The 17,688-nt window shown below is 37.1% G+C and overlaps 1 protein-coding gene across 3 annotated transcripts; it reads right to left on the bottom strand.

Annotated features, from left to right (window-relative positions):
- Window positions 1–882: 882 nt before the first annotated feature.
- btbd3b (BTB (POZ) domain containing 3b) lies at window positions 883–9,999 on the bottom strand. Of its 3 annotated transcripts, XM_052571878.1 has the most exons (5): window positions 9,601–9,998; window positions 9,110–9,362; window positions 7,963–8,053; window positions 5,575–5,693; window positions 883–3,858 (listed from the first exon to the last, which is right to left on the bottom strand). In XM_052571878.1, exons 2-5 carry the CDS (start codon window positions 9,244–9,246, stop codon window positions 2,826–2,828), a joined length of 1,380 nt encoding a protein of 459 aa, XP_052427838.1. In that variant the 5' UTR covers window positions 9,247–9,362; window positions 9,601–9,998; the 3' UTR covers window positions 883–2,825. The 3 variants fall into 3 exon arrangements, with proteins under 3 accessions (XP_052427838.1, XP_052427837.1, XP_052427839.1); XM_052571877.1 differs by having other exon boundaries at window positions 9,110–9,999; XM_052571879.1 differs by lacking the exon at window positions 9,601–9,998 and having other exon boundaries at window positions 5,575–5,677; window positions 9,110–9,142.
- Between the last annotated feature and the right edge of the window lie 7,689 nt (window positions 10,000–17,688).

The raw sequence follows: 17,688 nt of genomic DNA, 5'->3' as shown, positions 1-17,688 counted from the left end.
TCATGTCAGACTTTGTACACAATAGTAATGATTGCTATAAGAAAACATCTCAATTTGATATTTAGGGTGTAGTTCACTCAAAACTATAAATTTGCTGAAAATTTTTTGTTTATTTTCTTTTAAAATAGCATTTACCAAACAGCTGATAAAAACATTTATTTCTTCTTTTAAAATGATAATCAAATAGCTGATAGACATTAAAATAATAGACATGACTCCAGTCTAACAATTACGATCTTTTTAAGTAAAGCTGGATTAATTATTATTATTATTATTATTATTATTATTATTGTTGTTATTATTATTATTATTATATATTAGTTGCTTACAGTTGCTCACAATAAGTCATTTATCCATAATATTGCTTTGTCCAGTGAAACAGCTTGGTTGGTTTGGTAAATTTTCAGCTAATTTAAAGTTTTGAGAAAACGATTAATTTAAATGTTTACAGTACTACATTATGAGATTATTTTGCTCTGCATTCTTGCTTTATTAAAAGTTTTTGTTTGACAATCTCTGATTCTGGCATCTTACATTCTAACCAACCACTTACTACGTATAGCCTGTACTGTATGTATTATTTATGCTAAATAGAAGTACTGTGTGTTTTAGCACTTACGTAAAGCCTTTTTGCATGCCATATTTGTAACTATTTATGATGGAATGTATGCCAACGAGCTTTATTTCTGCATCCATATCCAAATGGATAAAAGCTTTATCATGCAGACTGCTGAAGAAGGAAGACGAACATTTTTAAAAGGGATATACATTTTGATCATGTAAACATGTTTGATAAACTAGTCATCAAAAATCAGGACAGAGCACATCTAAAAAGTAGTTTGCTATAAAAAAAATAATAATAAATACAAGTAGAAGTCACTCTTGATGTCATTATAGAACTGCTTGTTCAGTTTATTTGCATGTTCAACTATCATACACGTTCATAAGTCTCTCTGTACTGTAACACACAAACAAATGCTTTGTACACATTCACAGAAGTGTTCATCATAAACACATAGCAAGCTCCATTAATGACCTCTTCTAAGTAGTGCACAAAGATTAAGGTAGCTCATGTGATGAAAAAAGACATTAACAAAATCTCAACACACAAACGTCCGTAAAAGAACCCAATTTAGTTGATTTTAATGTATAAAAATTGTTGTTCAAGCACATTTTAAAGTGCACTTTGTTGGTGATCTGTATAACCATAGCGTTTTGACTTCAGTACAGTGCTTACGTGATTCACAGACCTAATATTCTGCTGTCATGCTCACTGTGTAAAATTAGAATGAAGCTGTAATATTAGATTGTGCCAGTTAAATGTGACTGGTCATTTCTTGATAAGTTTAAAGAGCAATTATTTGTTTTCTGCTCATCGCTATTATGTCTGTCACTAAAAGTTCAGCATGCAGGGAATAGAATTAGCGTTCTGCTTCCTTGCTGCTTTTGACACCTTAATGAAAATAAGACGGGGAACCATCAATGCTGGTAATTACAGCCCAATGCAATACAAAATAAAATGCTTGAACTATCTTGTCTTTACAAACATGTGATATAATGTTAGTTGACAACATCCCATTTAGTAGCGTGAAGACGGGTTTGTTGGGTGACAGCTAATTATGCTGCTAATTAGGCAAGAACACAACACTTATAGAGGTGGAAATGATAACACAATATCCCAAAACGTCACATTGTGTGATGGTGGTGCCTGTGAATATGTAACCTGTTATTTCAGCTGAATTAACAGTAGTGTGTGTTTGTTCAGTTAGTTTCTTAGTGCACTTTATTAAACTGACATGAAGCACTGACAAGATGCACTGTAAATGTGATTCCACTGACCTCAGTCGGGCCATATTAATCTTCCAAAAATGAAAACTGTTAATGTACAGCAATGTCTTGTTTAATTAAAAAATTTTTTTTTTGTAATTTATTTATATACATATATCGTATAACCCAAACATTTCTCCCTCACAGCATTGTTTTCATTTACAAAACATTAAATATGACGTCTGTCTTGAGTAAGGTTAATGCAGGGTCAAAGACTCTGAATGAAAATAGTTTATTCCAGTGCAAACTCTACATATGTTTATACTATTTCTCATTATGACTGATCCGAAAAGTGGATTTATGCTTCTAAATCTACATGAAATCTAAGATACTGCTTGACAATGATATTTAATCAAAAACGAGTTATGGTGACAGTAACTTTGGTGTTAGGTATCTGATTGCCTTGAATTGTGATGTGGAGAAATACTGAAGTTAGTCTGTTATCATGAGTTAGGATAATTTGTTCACTATTGCTACAATATACATGTGCAAGCGTTCACTAACATGGCGTATAGTCATTATAAACTGTAGACATAGCCATGGAGTGATAATATTTATATATTTATATATATTTATAATTTAGTTCACACATTTAAATATATACTGTACAATGTCCCCTCTCAAATTAAATGGATGAAAACTATTTTAAATCAGCCAGGTTGTGGCACCCAACTAGGAGCTTAGTCAACAACTTATATCCCACTGAAATGAGATTTTCCTTTGTAAACAGGTGCTGCTTTATGCATAGCACAAAATAAAATATTTAATTCACTGTTAAGACAAGGAGGAAATACTGTTCATGCTTTGACAGCCGCCGGAAAACTATTCAGAGCTCAAAACAAGGACCTTGTAATGCTTGTTATGTCTCGGTTTGCTCGAGCTGACAGCATTGGAGAAGTTGAATTCTGCCATGTAATACAAAAACATATATTGTATGTAATGTAAAGCTATTTCACACTGGTAAGGTGGGCATTTTTTTTTTTTTTTTCAAGAGAAACTTAGGCATAGAAAATGAGCTCTGGAATTTGTCCGCCTTGCACTCCTGTGCCGTTGGTACTGTCCGAAGAGCACTGAAACTGGAAGGTCACCTTTCCACACTGAACTTCCGTCATACCCTCTTGTCCGAAATAACTCAGTTCATTTCCGTCCAGAACCACGCTGGCTGTATAGAAAGTGTCAGGCTCGATCTGAACTGGATACTCGAACCAAACTGGGAAGGTGTTGCTGGATCCATCTGAAAAGTACTTGCTAAGATTGATTCCCAGAACGACTCCTTGCCGTTTCAGCTCGATCTTGGCAGTGTACTCCGCAGATCCACAGCTTGAACCGTAAAGCCCGAAACCCGCGATAAACACTCGCTTATCTACAGCAAACTGAATGCTGTCACAGCGTCCGCGATAACGCCACTGGTTGCTGCGGTAGGCGCACGACTGGAAGCGATGGCACTTTTGTGGTGTCAATCCCTTGCGAGGTTGGCAGGCAAACTGCAGCTCGGGTTTTTTAGCCGCCGTGTACCATAAGAAAATATCATTGGTCTCGTTTAGCGTTAACACTCCTGATTGCGCAGCACCATTTGCGAAATCATCAAGACCCATGGTTGGTATACGGATCAGGTAGACGGCTTGGCCCAATACCTTGCGTTTGTTGTCGATAGTTGTGTTTATCTCCCTCCGCTGACATTCAGCCTCCGCCCAGCTTAGTGCTGCTTCAAACACTACAATCTCCTTAGCGTTCAGTGTCTCCCGGCTGAGAATGCTCTCCAAGGTCTGAGCGTCAATGTCACAAAAGCCCTCGGATTTAAGAGCCAGCTCAGCCTGGGCATCAATAACTTCCCAGCAGCGTTGCGTCAGGTCTGGCTCTTCAAACAGACAGCTCTGAGATAGAAGAATACACGCATTCTTTGCACTCAAACTTGTTTCCAAGAAGTTGACACAAGCCCGAGCCAGGTGCGGGACTATGTACTTTTTGGCTGCGTATAATGTTGCCAGTACTGTGTCAGCACTTAAGTCAATTTCATCACAGTAAATGTACCTGAGTAACAGAAAAAAAAACAAGGTTAGCTGTATCGTACATCATCAGCCATAGTCATTCAAAATGGATGCAGTCCTTTAGGTTGCATTGTAGCCTGCTATTACTGGCCCAGCTAGAAGCTACTATTTTATGATGTGCTACCAGCATGAACCACCATGTGTTTTAGTCAATGGAAATACTATCTTTTTCAACACCTCTCATAACAAAAAGCACTATTCTGGCAATAGCCATAACTTTGTGGAATAGGAATTGACTTGGCTTTGATTGTGTCCTCCAGAACAAGCTGAATTGATCATACTATGATGCACTGCACAGACCTACGGCAATTTTTTAATATTATGTCCTGTAATGCATCATGGACTAGAAATCATAACCTATATACAGTAGAAGCATCATCATGGACACAATGTTCAATAGACGTGTTCTGTAAACAGAAACAACATGTATAAATTTACACTTCTTTAGGAGAGTGGGGGAGGAGGGATGAAAGACTCAGAGGGAGAGAGAACAAAAATCTCTCTCGAGATGGAAGGAGTGAGAGATGAGCCAGCGCAAGAGGAGAGAGAGTGGAGAAGACAGAAGGACTCTCAAGAGAGATGGGTAAAGCATGAGTTAAGATCTATCAGATCTTCTGTCATGGTCCTAAGCCCTCTGAGAGGCGGACAAGCTAAGCTCACTTCATTATTTATTTTCTTCTTGTTTAAGCTAGAGTTCTATACAACATTTAAGCATCTAGTGCCATTAGTGTTCAGAGTTCCCCCTGATACATATAAGAGACTTTGGGAATGAGCCACAGCATTTCTAGAGACAGCACCAACTTACATTGGGACACTTTTTGACTCCAGTGAGTGGCTTTAAAAGCATGTTTAGCTTTATCTGAAATAGATAAATGTGAAATCTGGCAACGTTTTACTATGATGGTTGTTGTAGTTCACACCAGCAGTTCAGAAACTAAATGTCCAATGATTGGCGCTAAAAGGTTAGTGCTCTTTTATGTTTATGTTACTACCTACATTAAACCTAACCTCCTTTTTTCAAGACCAGCTAGGCCAGCCAATTTGACCAAGCTAGAAATCAAACTTAAATTAATTTGCTTTTTTTCCAGCTGAGCAAAGGGCAACATAACTAAGAATGAATTGTGCCCAATGATACCATTTATTGACCCATGCTTTGTGCAGGTTTAGCATCTGATTAACTAAAATAAATTTAGCAAATCAAATTTGGTACCTGATTAAACTGAATTGTGTGTGATTAAGAAATAAGATGCAGGTTTTTGTTCTATAAGTTGTGCAACTTATTGTTGTGCGACATGCTGAGGAGCGGGGTTTTTTGTTTTAGACTTAAATTATCTGAATTGAGTACTCCATTCAAAATGACATTTAAAAAGTCAAATGCAACTATTTTATATCTTCAGTCAATTTAAATAAGGCTAATTGCACAGTCAATTTCAATCAGAGGCCATATTCCTCTAAATGGTCTTGAACTGTTGGCTGTAAAGAAATTACATGTCGGTGTAGCCGATTAACCCTCTGGAAGAAGTCCAAAGTGGGGTACTTAGATCAGAGAGAACAATTTTCTTCACTCCTGCGCTTAATTGAAAACAATAATAACTAAATAATCTATACAGAAAGATAATTATGGTTTAACCAGGCAGATGTGAAAAGGGTCAGCCAGCACAGACCTTAAAGACGAAGACAATTACATAAGGAGACTTACTTTAACATAGCCAGAAAGGCTGGAGGTTCTACATCAGGGATACGGATCTCATCCTTGTCCTCTGCCAACTCTCCATAAAACATGGCATGGAAAACCGAGCTACCTACAGCAAGGACATACTAATGAGAAAAATAAGAAGTATGAATTAATTTGACATGACTTGTGTTATAAATTATCATAAGGATCGACAGTACCCATCACTTAATTATAAATAATTTACACGTCAGCACTAAGTTTCAAACAAAAATCAGTGCAAAACCTATAAAATCAGTTGTGTATTGAAGGGTTCATGTGGTGTAGATGGAAAAGGTTTCAAAGCCTTCAGCTATTGTTAAGTCTGTAGTTTTCCAAATTGACCTTTTTTTTTTTTTAGGACCTGACACTAAAGTGGTTTTATGCTTCTCCGACCTCACTTAAAAAAAAAAAAAAAAAAAAAAAAAAAACCTGATTATTCCTCTCACACACATCAAAAGAACTTTGCAGGTGGCAGGTGATGGTTTCATGTAATCACCTCTAAATTACATACAACCCATACAATGACACATTCTTTCTTTTAAACCTGAATCACAAAGGCACAGCAAGCGATCTTTAGTTCCTCAGAAGTTGCCCTTCAGGTTTTCTTTCTTCTGAGTCGATTGCATTGTAAAGGTAACACTTGGCTGTTTTAAATTTCAGCTTGATCCCATTCCCCTGGAGTCATTTGAGCGTGAAGCACACACAAAATTTCACCCACAAAGACCAATGCTTAATTACAACTGTAATTTCCCCTTGGGTTTACAAGACACGTGAGTGCCATTCATGTGAATGGCATTTGCTTTTCCCTCTGAAGCAATGAGTGTTTCACAATGGTGTGAAAGTGGCTGCTGGAGCTAAAAGTTATCTCGCTGATGCTAATGGGTGCACGTAGCTAATGATGAAATCTGAGGCCAACACAGCATTGCAGATGCATTATATAACAGGGGCAGAAGTGAATATTTTCAATTCATTTTAGAATTACCCTCACACACATGCTTCTTTTCCATTTAGCAAACTTAATTTTAGCCTTTTAAGTAAAGGTGTGTTCTTCTCCTTCGGGATGTGAAAAGCCCAAAACAAATATATTGTAACTAAGAGGAACATCAAATAAATGGCGAGAGTAATTTAGCAAAGTGCTGATATACAAGGAAGCCTTTCCTAGAAGCAAACATAACCTTCTCAAATAAAAATGATAATGCATATCTGAACACCAGCCAAATGGACATCATAAAAAAGGTGCTATGTAATAACTCTTCATGGCCCATTGCAATATTGGCTGTGGCCATGCAGCAAAGCAATACAATGCCCTTGCCTAAGTGTGCTTTATAAAGCATCACATATCAGCCGAACACAGCTTTTAATTCTGCCCCCTTAAATGGATAAAAGATGAGTCATGCCTGAATTGTAGGCACCAGATTAGCCCTGTCTTTTTAAATAAAGTCTGAGAGTGAAACAAGAACTGGTTTAAATGGGGTTAAGGTGCATTTAACATTGGCCTGAGGTTAAAAAAAATGATAATGTCATATTTAATAATGCCAGTCCCCATAAAAATTTTACAACAAAAGCTATTGGAAAGCTGCTAGTTTGAAGAGGTCACAGTGGAAGACCCTTAATGGTTTTTACTTAGTGGAGATCAGTTAGATCAGGGGTTTTCAAACTTATTATGTGGAGAATGTTTAATTCAATTCCTATTTTGAATGCGTTTGCATAGTATTTTTTCAATGAATTCTGCTCAGTTTATTTATTTATTTATTTTGCCTCTTAATGTTAAAAAAGTCATTATCAATCTCAATAATAATGTTAAATTAAAATATAAAAATATAATCAGTTACCATAATTTTTTTTCTCTCTCTCTCTCTTTTCTCAATTTTCCATTGAAACCCTAGAAACCTTGATAGATAACTAAATATGTAACCAATATTACAATATTTAGATTTGAAAAAATAAGATGGCTCAAATGTGTTTTGTGTGGTCAAAGTCTGATGATGTTACATTTTACCAATTAAGCAGTTTCTTGATAAAACCCTTTGGGAAATACATCCACTGAGAGTTAAAATATCGGAACATTATTCACATATTCATAGAGGCTTTTGTACAGTTAAAGAACTTTGTCCACAAACTCTGATTATTTAATACAGCACAAACCCAGCATGAAAATAAGCAAAAGACTCTGTCAAAAGACAGACATCTTCCCACTGCCTTCTGCCTGATTTTCATCATTAATTGATAAGTGTCTCCGAAAGGCACATGGCCGGCTAGACTGAAAACAATAGAACGAATTTAGCTGTCATTAGTGAGGTACTTTGCTTATGAAAATCCTAAAGCTGTTCTCTGGTACTGCTACATACTGTAGTGCAGATCAAGAGGTCCTACCTTGTGTCCCGGGAGAATCTGAGTTCCTCCGGACTGACCGACAACAAAGTGAACGTCAGCCATCAGTTCATTATTGAACATCACAGCATTTCTGTAGAGAAGATTGAGAAGAATGATTTTAGACCAAAAAAAAAAAAAAAAAAACTCAGGAACATTTCTAATTAATTGTATAGGAAAGGTGAATCCTCTGTTGTTTCCGTAGACATGAAATTATCATATAACTTGAAATAAAGAGAACTGATAAACTCTTATTCTATTTGGAAACCGAAAATCTATACCTGGTAAATTTTCAAAACAAAAATTCAAAAGAATTCTGTACTTTAGCAGTATTTCACATACTAAATTCTTACACACATCTTTCTCAGGAAAATCCCTGGCCCCGGTCAAAGGGAGTCCACAATGGCATCTTCCTCATGTATTATTGGGGTCCAGAACACATAGGAGGAGTAGGTAAACAAGGAACGCTGTTTCAGAGTGACTACAAAGCCAGTTCCAAGAGCGCACAATTGTTTTGGCCGGCATGGGGCTTTCCCATGACGACTAAGTAAATATTACCCTTTGACAGAGAGCAAAGCCATGCATATAAAACAAAACTTGTTCCTTGCTTTTGCCTCTTTTGGGACAATGCACACAGGGCGGAACAGATGAACAATTTAACTTTTCAGACCATTCTCAAACATTCTCAGAGATGTTAAATAACGCTCCAGCAAGACATTCAGTGCTCAAACCTGACCCTGCTGAATCTTGAGGAGAAAAAAAATGACTTTGTGACTTTGACTGTGTATTCACATTCTCTATCAAATATTTAGTGAGTTTCAAAAGTCTGAATCCACTAGTATTTTTTAAAATAATTAATACATTTATTATTGTTGATAAATGTTATAAGCATAACATTTTGATTTATGTGAAGCATGAGATCCAAAATGTATCCAACAGGAATTGAAGGTTAACAGGATCACTGTCATAAATGTACTCATTTGATTAGAAATCACTTAGAAAAAGCGCAGAATATTTATTGAATTAAATTTTCAAAACCTAACATTTTTAATTTTCAGGTTTAAATATGTTCTTAGACTTTTGTCGGCAGATAGACTTCTAACTGTTCCACTCTAGTCTCGCTCTCTGAACACATCTGAAGTTGACCTACCTCTCCCTGATCGTGGAGTACAGACCCTGCCAGTTGCAGCATTGAATGGTGTTGTTGTTGTTCAGGTTCTGCTGCTGGTACTGCTGCACCGTGGTGGCCGATGCAGGCTTCTTAGTGGGGAAGATCTCTGCTGCCATCTTCTTCTTCTTCTTGGTTTTCAAGGTGACGATCTCATAGCACACAGGGGGCAGCTTGGACGAGCTGCTGGGACTCCCCTTTTTGGAGCTTTTACTGGACTTGCTCTTAACTGACTCTGGAAGCATCAACAAGAACGTCAGACATTTCATGTTCCTTCCCTTGGAATCCACCATGAGTGTGTTCACCTGCAGAGCAGTGAAAAAGCATGCAGAGAAGATGTTGGGAAGGAAAGGAAGGATCTGAGAGAGGTGACGACTTTGTGGAGAGGGTGAGGATGCCCCAAAAGCAGAGCAATTAACTGAAACAAAGAAGAAAAAGGAAAGAAAGAAGGAAAATCCACTCCTAATCTTCACCTTCTGAGAGCAAACTGTCAGGGAATATAATTGCGTTCTTCCACCAGAAGATTAAAGTCAATACGCCGGCTGACTTTTCTGTCCTTTGCTTCTAGTTTGATCCGCTGGTGGACAGCAGAGATGAGTCTCCATAACTGTGCTGCTAGATAAACGTCCTTCTTTGAATGTCTTCTCTCTCTCCTTCAGTATCTGTGACAGTCCCAGATTTAATGCTCCTGCAGTGGTTCAAAAGCAGCTAGTCCACGCTGTCTCTCTCTCTCTCTCTCCTCCTGACAATGACACACACACACATCAACACACATACACAGAGCTCTGCAGGATTCGTTTGCCGTGGACCTGCGCTCTGACGTGTGTTTTGCTGACTGTGGGGGCTGAATGGACGGATGGAGCGCAGAGCGTAACCCCCTACCGATGGAAGCCAGACATTCTTCTTCTTCTTCTTTTTTCGTTTTATTGGCAACCGCACTTAACAGTGCATTATTGCCATCATCCGGTAGCTTAGATCAGAAACATTCCTATCTCTTAACATTTCTAAGCAACCCCCCCCCCCCCCCCAAAAAAAAATAAAAATAAAAATAAAATAAAAGTAAATAAAACCCACTGGCGCTGCGTGTTCAGCTCCTCCAGCTTCCACCCCACTTCCCTTTAACTCCCACTTCCCATCCGCAACCTTATTTACCTCCAGATTTACTTACACTGTCTCACACTATACTTCATCCGCATCTTCTACCTCTCTCTATAATCCTATATACATATTAATCCTACAATCTATTCATTAAACCAGTATTATTCAAAAACTGAAACAACACATTAACCATACTATTTCCTATATCCAAGTCTAATATATTCTTTAATGTTAACTCTTTCCCTTCATTCTTCCATAATTCTTCTCTTAGCACTTCTCTTTCTTCATCATAACCATTACAATTAATAAACACATGTTCCACAGTTTCACTTTGTCCACATTTCTCACACAAACCCGTTGGATGCTTAGATATTAAATGTAATGTTTTATTCAAACCGGTATGTCCCACCCTTAGTCTTGTAATTATACTTTCCTCCCTTCTATTTCTCCCTCTTTTCCTACCTTTTCCCACTTTCTTTTGTATTGCATATAAATGTCTACCTTTACTCTCATTATCCCAATATTGTTGCCACTTTTTAATCATTTCCTCCTTTATTACTGATTTGATTTCTTTTAAACTATGTGATAACTCAATTTCTACCCTATCTTCATCTACTACTTGTTTGGCTAAATTATCTGCTTCCTCATTGCCTTTAATTCCCACATGAGCTGGGACCCACATAAACTGTACTTCTATTTTAATTTGTTTCAACTCAAAGAGATTTTGAAGAATTTCCATGATTAAATCTGGCCTTGATTCAGATTTTTGATTATAGATACTAACTATTGCTGAATAAGAATCTGAACATATGACTGCATTTTTTATTTTCCTTTCCTTAATTATTTGTACTCCTAGCAAAATAGCCATCAACTCACCTGTATATATTGACAACTGGTCACTAATTCTAGCTTTTTTCTTCACCATTAACTTTGGCACATTGACTGCCACTCCTACTCTCCTTCCTTTTTTGGAAGCATCTGTGTAAATCTGTATACTATCTCCATATGTTATTCTTAAATACTCATTTGCTCTCATTACTTCCATCCCATTATTTCCTTCACTCTGTCTTATCTCCAGTAATGTTAAATCTACTACTGGCTGAGGAATAATCCATATAGGAGTATTCGGATATATTACTCTTGGTACACATCTATAATTGTTTATCCCCATCTCCTTAATATCTTCTTCTACCACCCACCCAAAACTCTTATGTTTCTTCATTCCTTGTTCCCAACTTTTTCCTAATATTTTCCTTGTTGGATGTACCTCATTCTGACTATTTAGATTTGTCCAATACACAGCCATTAACTGTTTTCTTCTAATATTAAGCGGCATTTCATTTATCTCTACTTGCATTGCTGCTATAGGTGTTGTTGGATATGCTCCACAGCAAATTCTCATCGCCTGTGCTTGAATTCTATCCAATTTCTCTAACTGTGATTTTGCCGCCAACCCATATGCTATACTTCCATAATCTAGTACAGATCTTATCATTGCTATATATACTGTTTGAAGCGCCCCTCTATCTGCTCCCCACTCTTGTCCTGCCATACATTTCATTATATTTAACACTCTTTTACACCTATTCACTATCTTATCAATATGTTCATTCCATGTAAGTCTAGTATCTAGCCACATTCCCAAGAATCTAACTGATGTTACTCGAGCCATTTCCCTGTTATATATCCTTAACTTCCATTCATTATCTACTTTCTTGTTGGAAAATATAATAACTTGTGACTTCTCCACTGATAACTTAAATCCCCACTTATATGACCATTTAACTACCTCATCCACCGCCTTCTGCATTTTCCCCATAATGAATTTATTGTTTCTCCCTCTAAACCACACAGCTCCATCATCTGCAAACAGTGATCTACCAACACTCCTATCCACCTTACTAAATATATCATTTATCATTACTAAAAAAAGTACTGGACTTATTACACTTCCCTGAGGAGTACCATTTTCTATTATTCCTTGAGATGATATAGCATCTCCTACTCTCACCCTTATTACTCTTTGCTTAAGAAAGTCATTAATCCAATTAAACATTCTTCCCCCTACCCCCATCTCTTCCAACTTAATCATCAGACCCTCCCTCCATAACATATCATAGGCTTTTTCAATATCAAGAAACACAGCAACTACTGATTCTTTATTTGACAGAGCTTTCTTTATTTCCGCTTCCAAACACATAACCGGATCCATAGTTCCTCTTCCTACCCTAAATCCACTTTGAAAAGGTGTTAATTTTCCTTCTTTTTCCAAAAAATATACTAATCTATCCGTTATCATTCTCTCCATCACTTTCCCTACATGAGATGTAAGGGCTATTGGCCTATAGCTAGCCGGCTTATTTGGATCCTTCCCTGGTTTCTTTATTGGCAATATCAATGCTTCTTTCCAACTATGCGGTAGCACCCCCATTTCCCACACTTTATTATAGAACTCCAACATTACTCTCAATGATTCCTCACTTAACTGCTTGATCATATAATAGCTGATTTCATCTTGCCCCGGAGTAGTTTCTCTCATTCTCCTCAGCGCTCGTTTTAGTTCCGTCATTCCAAACGGGACATCCATTATATTATCTCCATCCTGTCTCTTTCCCAATAGATGAGGATGCTCTCGTAGTACTTCCTCCCTTTCCCTCTTAAACTCTTCAGTCAGATTTTCCGTACTGTTTACTTTTATAAATGTATTACAAAACAGTTCTGCTTTATCACAGTTTTCTATTGCTATAACTTCCCCTTCATTTAAAACAGGATATTCCATATCCTTCCTTATTCCATTCATCCTTCTGATCATACTCCATACTTCTCCTATTGATGTACTTCTCCCTATTCTATCACAGAAATCTCTCCAATGTTGTCTTTTTGCCCTTCTTACCACCTCTCTTACTTTTGCTTGTTCTCTCTTATATTCAATTAAATCTGTATAATTATGCAATCTTCTTACCTTCTTGTATGCTCTCCTTTTCCTTCTAATAGCTTCATCACACTCCTTATTCCACCATGGTACCATTTTTGTCTTTCTTCTTCCTTTACTCTTAGGAATATTACTTACTGCTGCATTTTTCATAACTCCTATAATTTTCTCACTTATAGCTTCTATGTCATCTACACTTCTTACTTCATTTATGTCTATACCCTCCTCCACCATTTTCACATATTCAGTCCAGTTAGCTTTTTCATAATTCCATCTCCCTTCTCTTCTCTCACTTCTTTTTACACAATTATTCATATTGACACTCATTTCAATCAAAACAGGAAAGTGGTCACTACCTATAGTACATTTCCTTAATACCTTCCAGTTAATTTTACCCCCTAACCTACTTTTTACAAGGGTTAAATCCAACACCGCTTCTTGACCTGTTCTCATGTCTATTCGTGTACCTCCCCTATCATTCATACAGATCAGATTCATCTCATCCATCAATTCTTCAACCACCTTCCCATTTCTGTCAGTTACACTTCCTCCCCACATACTACTATGGGCATTGAAATCCCCACACCATATCACCCTCTCTCTACTTTGCCCTTCTATCTTTAACATATCTTCCAATGTCATTTGTCTACATGGATTATAAAAATTTATTATTACAACACTCTTATCATCCTTCCATACCTCCACCACTACATATTCCATTTCTCTTCCTTTCCCCACCATTCTATACTGCATTTCAGACTTAATGAAAGTAACACACCCACCACCATTTCCCTCTTCCCGATCTCTTCTCACAGAAACATACCCTTTAATTACAAAATCTAATTTAGGTTTCAGCCAAGACTCTTGTACACATATCACATCTGGCTTTTCCTCCATCTTATTTAGATAACCCTTAAACTCCAATCCATTAGCCACCAAACTCCTAGCATTCCATTGTAAAATTACTAACATCAAGATTGTTGTCCATCCCATGATTCTTGACTAGGCTGTATTTCTAAAGTTAGACCATCTCTAACCATTTCCCATGTTAGCCCTTTGATATCCAGGAACCTATCTGCTGCTCTCACTATTATCTGTATCTTTTCTGTTCTTCTTTCAGTCTGCGCTGAACAATTTATTACCTCTGCCATGAATAACACAAAACTTTTTTTACTAACTATCATTGTGTCATCCGATTTTTTGCTCTCCTTTTCTTCATTTCTGGTTCGATCTTTCCACAACTCCTTCTCCTCACTTTCTTTCTTTTTCCTTGAGTCCACCTTTTTAACTGCTTCCGCATATGACAGCTTATTTCCATCTCTTTCCTTCTGAATTTCTACTGCTCTCTTTCTCACTTCACACCCTCCATATGCCACATTATGGGCTCCTCCACAATTACAACATTTTGCTTCCACATCTCTTCCACATTTTCCGTACTCATGTTCTTCCCCACAATGTGCACATCTCTTTTTGGCTCTGCATACACTTGCAATATGACCATATCTCTGGCAGTTATAGCATCTCATCGGAGCACGCACATATTCTCTCACCCGAAAGCAAACATATCCAATCATCACTTTACTTGGTAGCACTCCACCACTTTCAAAACGCAACATTACAGAAAGACTTTCCTCCTTATTCCCTTCTCTATTCATTTGCAGTCGTTTTGCTTCAATTACATTTCCTCCTTTAATATTTCTCTTCAACTCTATCATAGTGACCTCCAATGCTACCCCTGTAATTACTCCACATAACCATGATTTTCCACCTGTTTGATTACAACTTGAAATCACTTGTTTACACACAACCTTCATTTTCATCACCTTATCCCTCTGCTCCTCATTATCACAAATCACCAACAATGCTCCATCCTGAAGTATTCTTGCACCTCTAATCTCTCCTAACTGTTTCCTCAACTCATTTGTTAACTCAATTGGGTTTACCCCTTTTACTCCTTGTCCCTCTTTAAATCTAACAATCATTTTTATTTCCTCTCTCCTTTCACTTGTCACTTCCCTTTCGCTATCCTCATCTGTACCTATTGAATCCCCTTCATTATCTTTCTTCCTCTTATTATTTGCTTTTTCAACACTTTTTATTCTCCCTCCTTCCACTTGTGTCCAACCCATCTCATCATTTTCGTCTTCAATCTCGGATTCATCAATTCTAGATCTTGTTTCTGATCCAACCTCCTCTTTTTTCTTTTTCCTCGATTTCCCCATCGTACTCTTCTGGAAGCCAGACATCCCCCACAGTCCAACCAATAAGCACTCTCAAGAGCCGTGATTGGCTGCAGCCACCATGCACAGCACCTACTAGAATATGCTAAGACCTCTTTGATTAAAGTGCCAGCCCCTTTTCCATTAGAATGATGCATTCTGATCTTCAGCGTCTCTCTCTAAGTAGCCTATTGTTGATTAATATTTATAACATAATAGAAGTCATGAAATATAAAGAATGTGAAGGAGCAGAATGCATTATTTCAACTATTTAGTTAATCTAGTTAAATGTCACCCTTTTAAAAGTGTATGGCTCAAATTATTTAATAGGGTTCAGAGTTTTTTTTTTTTTTTTTTTTGTAATAGTTGTAATAGAAAAATCTGCTATTTAGATTATAATAATATAATTATATATATATATATATATATATATATATATATATATATATATATATATATGTTAAATATATATTATAATAGTATGCTCTGTTTTATATTCACCCACATACATTACCATAGAGGAGTGTTTTGCAGCCTTATTCTTCCTGCCATGTATTAAATGAAAGTTTAAATCTCTTCAGTGATGTGTGGCTTAGCACAGAATACAGCCTGTCTTCACCTGTGAAGAGCATCAAGTCCCTGCTACTACCATACACATAGCCCTACATGTCATGTTTAATGCATGTAGCACCAAGCTCGGCTCTAGACATCTTTCCTGCTCTCACTGAATTACATTGCTAAGCCCTTTGTTCCTCGGCTGAGAAACACATTACAGAAATCAAGGAACCGAACACATTTCTGTAAAAGCACATAAATCTGACGAGATTGCTTGCAGCAGGGTCTGAGTGTGTACAATGCAAGACAACCTTATAACACTGACTTAAACTTTATCTATCTATCTATCTATCTATCTATCTATCTATCTATCTATCTATCTATCTATCTATCTATCTATCTATCTATCTATCTATCTGAAAATGCATTAATTGATTGGGGAAAAAAAAGTGAAAGAACATCTGGCACCTGTCTTGACATTGCAGATTCTGAGAGGTCCCTCTGCTTTGGACAATCATTGTTCTCTGCATCTGCTGGCCACCAGGGATGTTGCCCTGGAAACGGTGTTCACAGGATGTTCGGGAATAGCCAGAGAGAAGGTGAGATTTAAGAGAAACTGGCAAAATGAGATTTTCTTTTCATGATATTTCTGATCTGGGTCTGAGCTTTGTCCTTGCTGGAAAAAAAAAGCTTTAATCAAATTTAAGCTGGTCTAGAAGCTCCTACTCTGGTCAAGATTGTGCTCAACTGGTTTTGAAGGTTGGTCAGCTTTTCTACCAGCGTCTGACCAACTGACAGACTGAGCATGGGACCAACTTGACGGGCTACAGTAAAACCTGCAAACTGATGTCAACTTTATTCCCCAGAAGCAAAAAATGAGCATATTTTCTTAATGAAAACTGATTTAAGTCAATACTGTTTCTGTGTCAAATCTTTGTACGTTAAATTAAACAACATCAGCTTTAATATGTTAGTAGAACTAGATCATTTTAATATGGTGCAGACCTCAAGACAAACAGGTGGATAACAGTGACTGCATCTATATTTAACTCTTTAAATGACATGCCGCTCATATCCATGTCTCTGTAAGTTACCGGAACTGATGCAGTGACAGAGATTGTCTTTCTGTTGGGAGATGAGAGGGTCTGTATTACTTTCTGTTGGAGAAAGCACAACGGTCAACTTGGATCACGTGTACCGTAATAACCATTCACATTACAGCACTGATGTCATTGATTTTCATTCAAAGTTGTGTGATACTCAGTCGCTGTTTACAGAGACCATATAAATGAATGAGAAATGCCGTAATCTGAATCTCACTTGTTGAAAAATGTCATTGACTTTCTCATATAAGACATAAAATAATAAAAAATAAAAAAGGCCTCTGGTCTCCTTTCCCACATACTGCCAAACCAGAAGTGTTAGCATTAGCCATTATGTTTTTTTGGCTAAAGGTTTAGAATGATTAAATCTTTATAGTTACAGTTGTTGTCCTTGGTGTGAATGGCCCTTACTATTAAACATGCTGCAGTTTATTGTAAACAAGATGAGGCAAAGCTTAAAAACTTTTCTAAAGACCAATTTTTTTGCACGGCATCCATTAGTGAAACAGAATATAAACTGTTGCACTAATGTTTTAAGCTGATACTTGTAATGAGACTCATAATGAATCCATCTTATAATGATCTACAGATGCCTGTTCTTCTCAAAAGCTGTGCTGTTTGTGTAATTGTTCAGTCTCTCGATGATTTCATGCA

This window comes from Carassius gibelio, chromosome B13 (genome assembly GCF_023724105.1).
Source record: "Carassius gibelio isolate Cgi1373 ecotype wild population from Czech Republic chromosome B13, carGib1.2-hapl.c, whole genome shotgun sequence".
NCBI classification, from domain to species: Eukaryota; Metazoa; Chordata; class Actinopteri; order Cypriniformes; family Cyprinidae; genus Carassius; species Carassius gibelio.
This window is presented reverse-complemented; position numbering and strand designations above follow the sequence as displayed.

What these genes read in the sequence shown, in the direction of transcription:
- btbd3b (XM_052571877.1), bottom strand. Translation starts at nt 9,420, where the DNA reads ATGGTGGATTCCAAGGGAAGGAACATGAAATGTCTGACGTTCTTGTTG. An exon ending in TACTCCACGATCAGGGAGAG is followed by an intron (nt 8,054 to 9,109) that starts GTAGGTCAACTT and finishes TCTTCTCTACAG; the next exon opens with AAATGCTGTGATGTTCAATA. An exon ending in AGATTCTCCCGGGACACAAG is followed by an intron (nt 5,694 to 7,962) that starts GTAGGACCTCTT and finishes TTTTCTCATTAG; the next exon opens with TATGTCCTTGCTGTAGGTAG.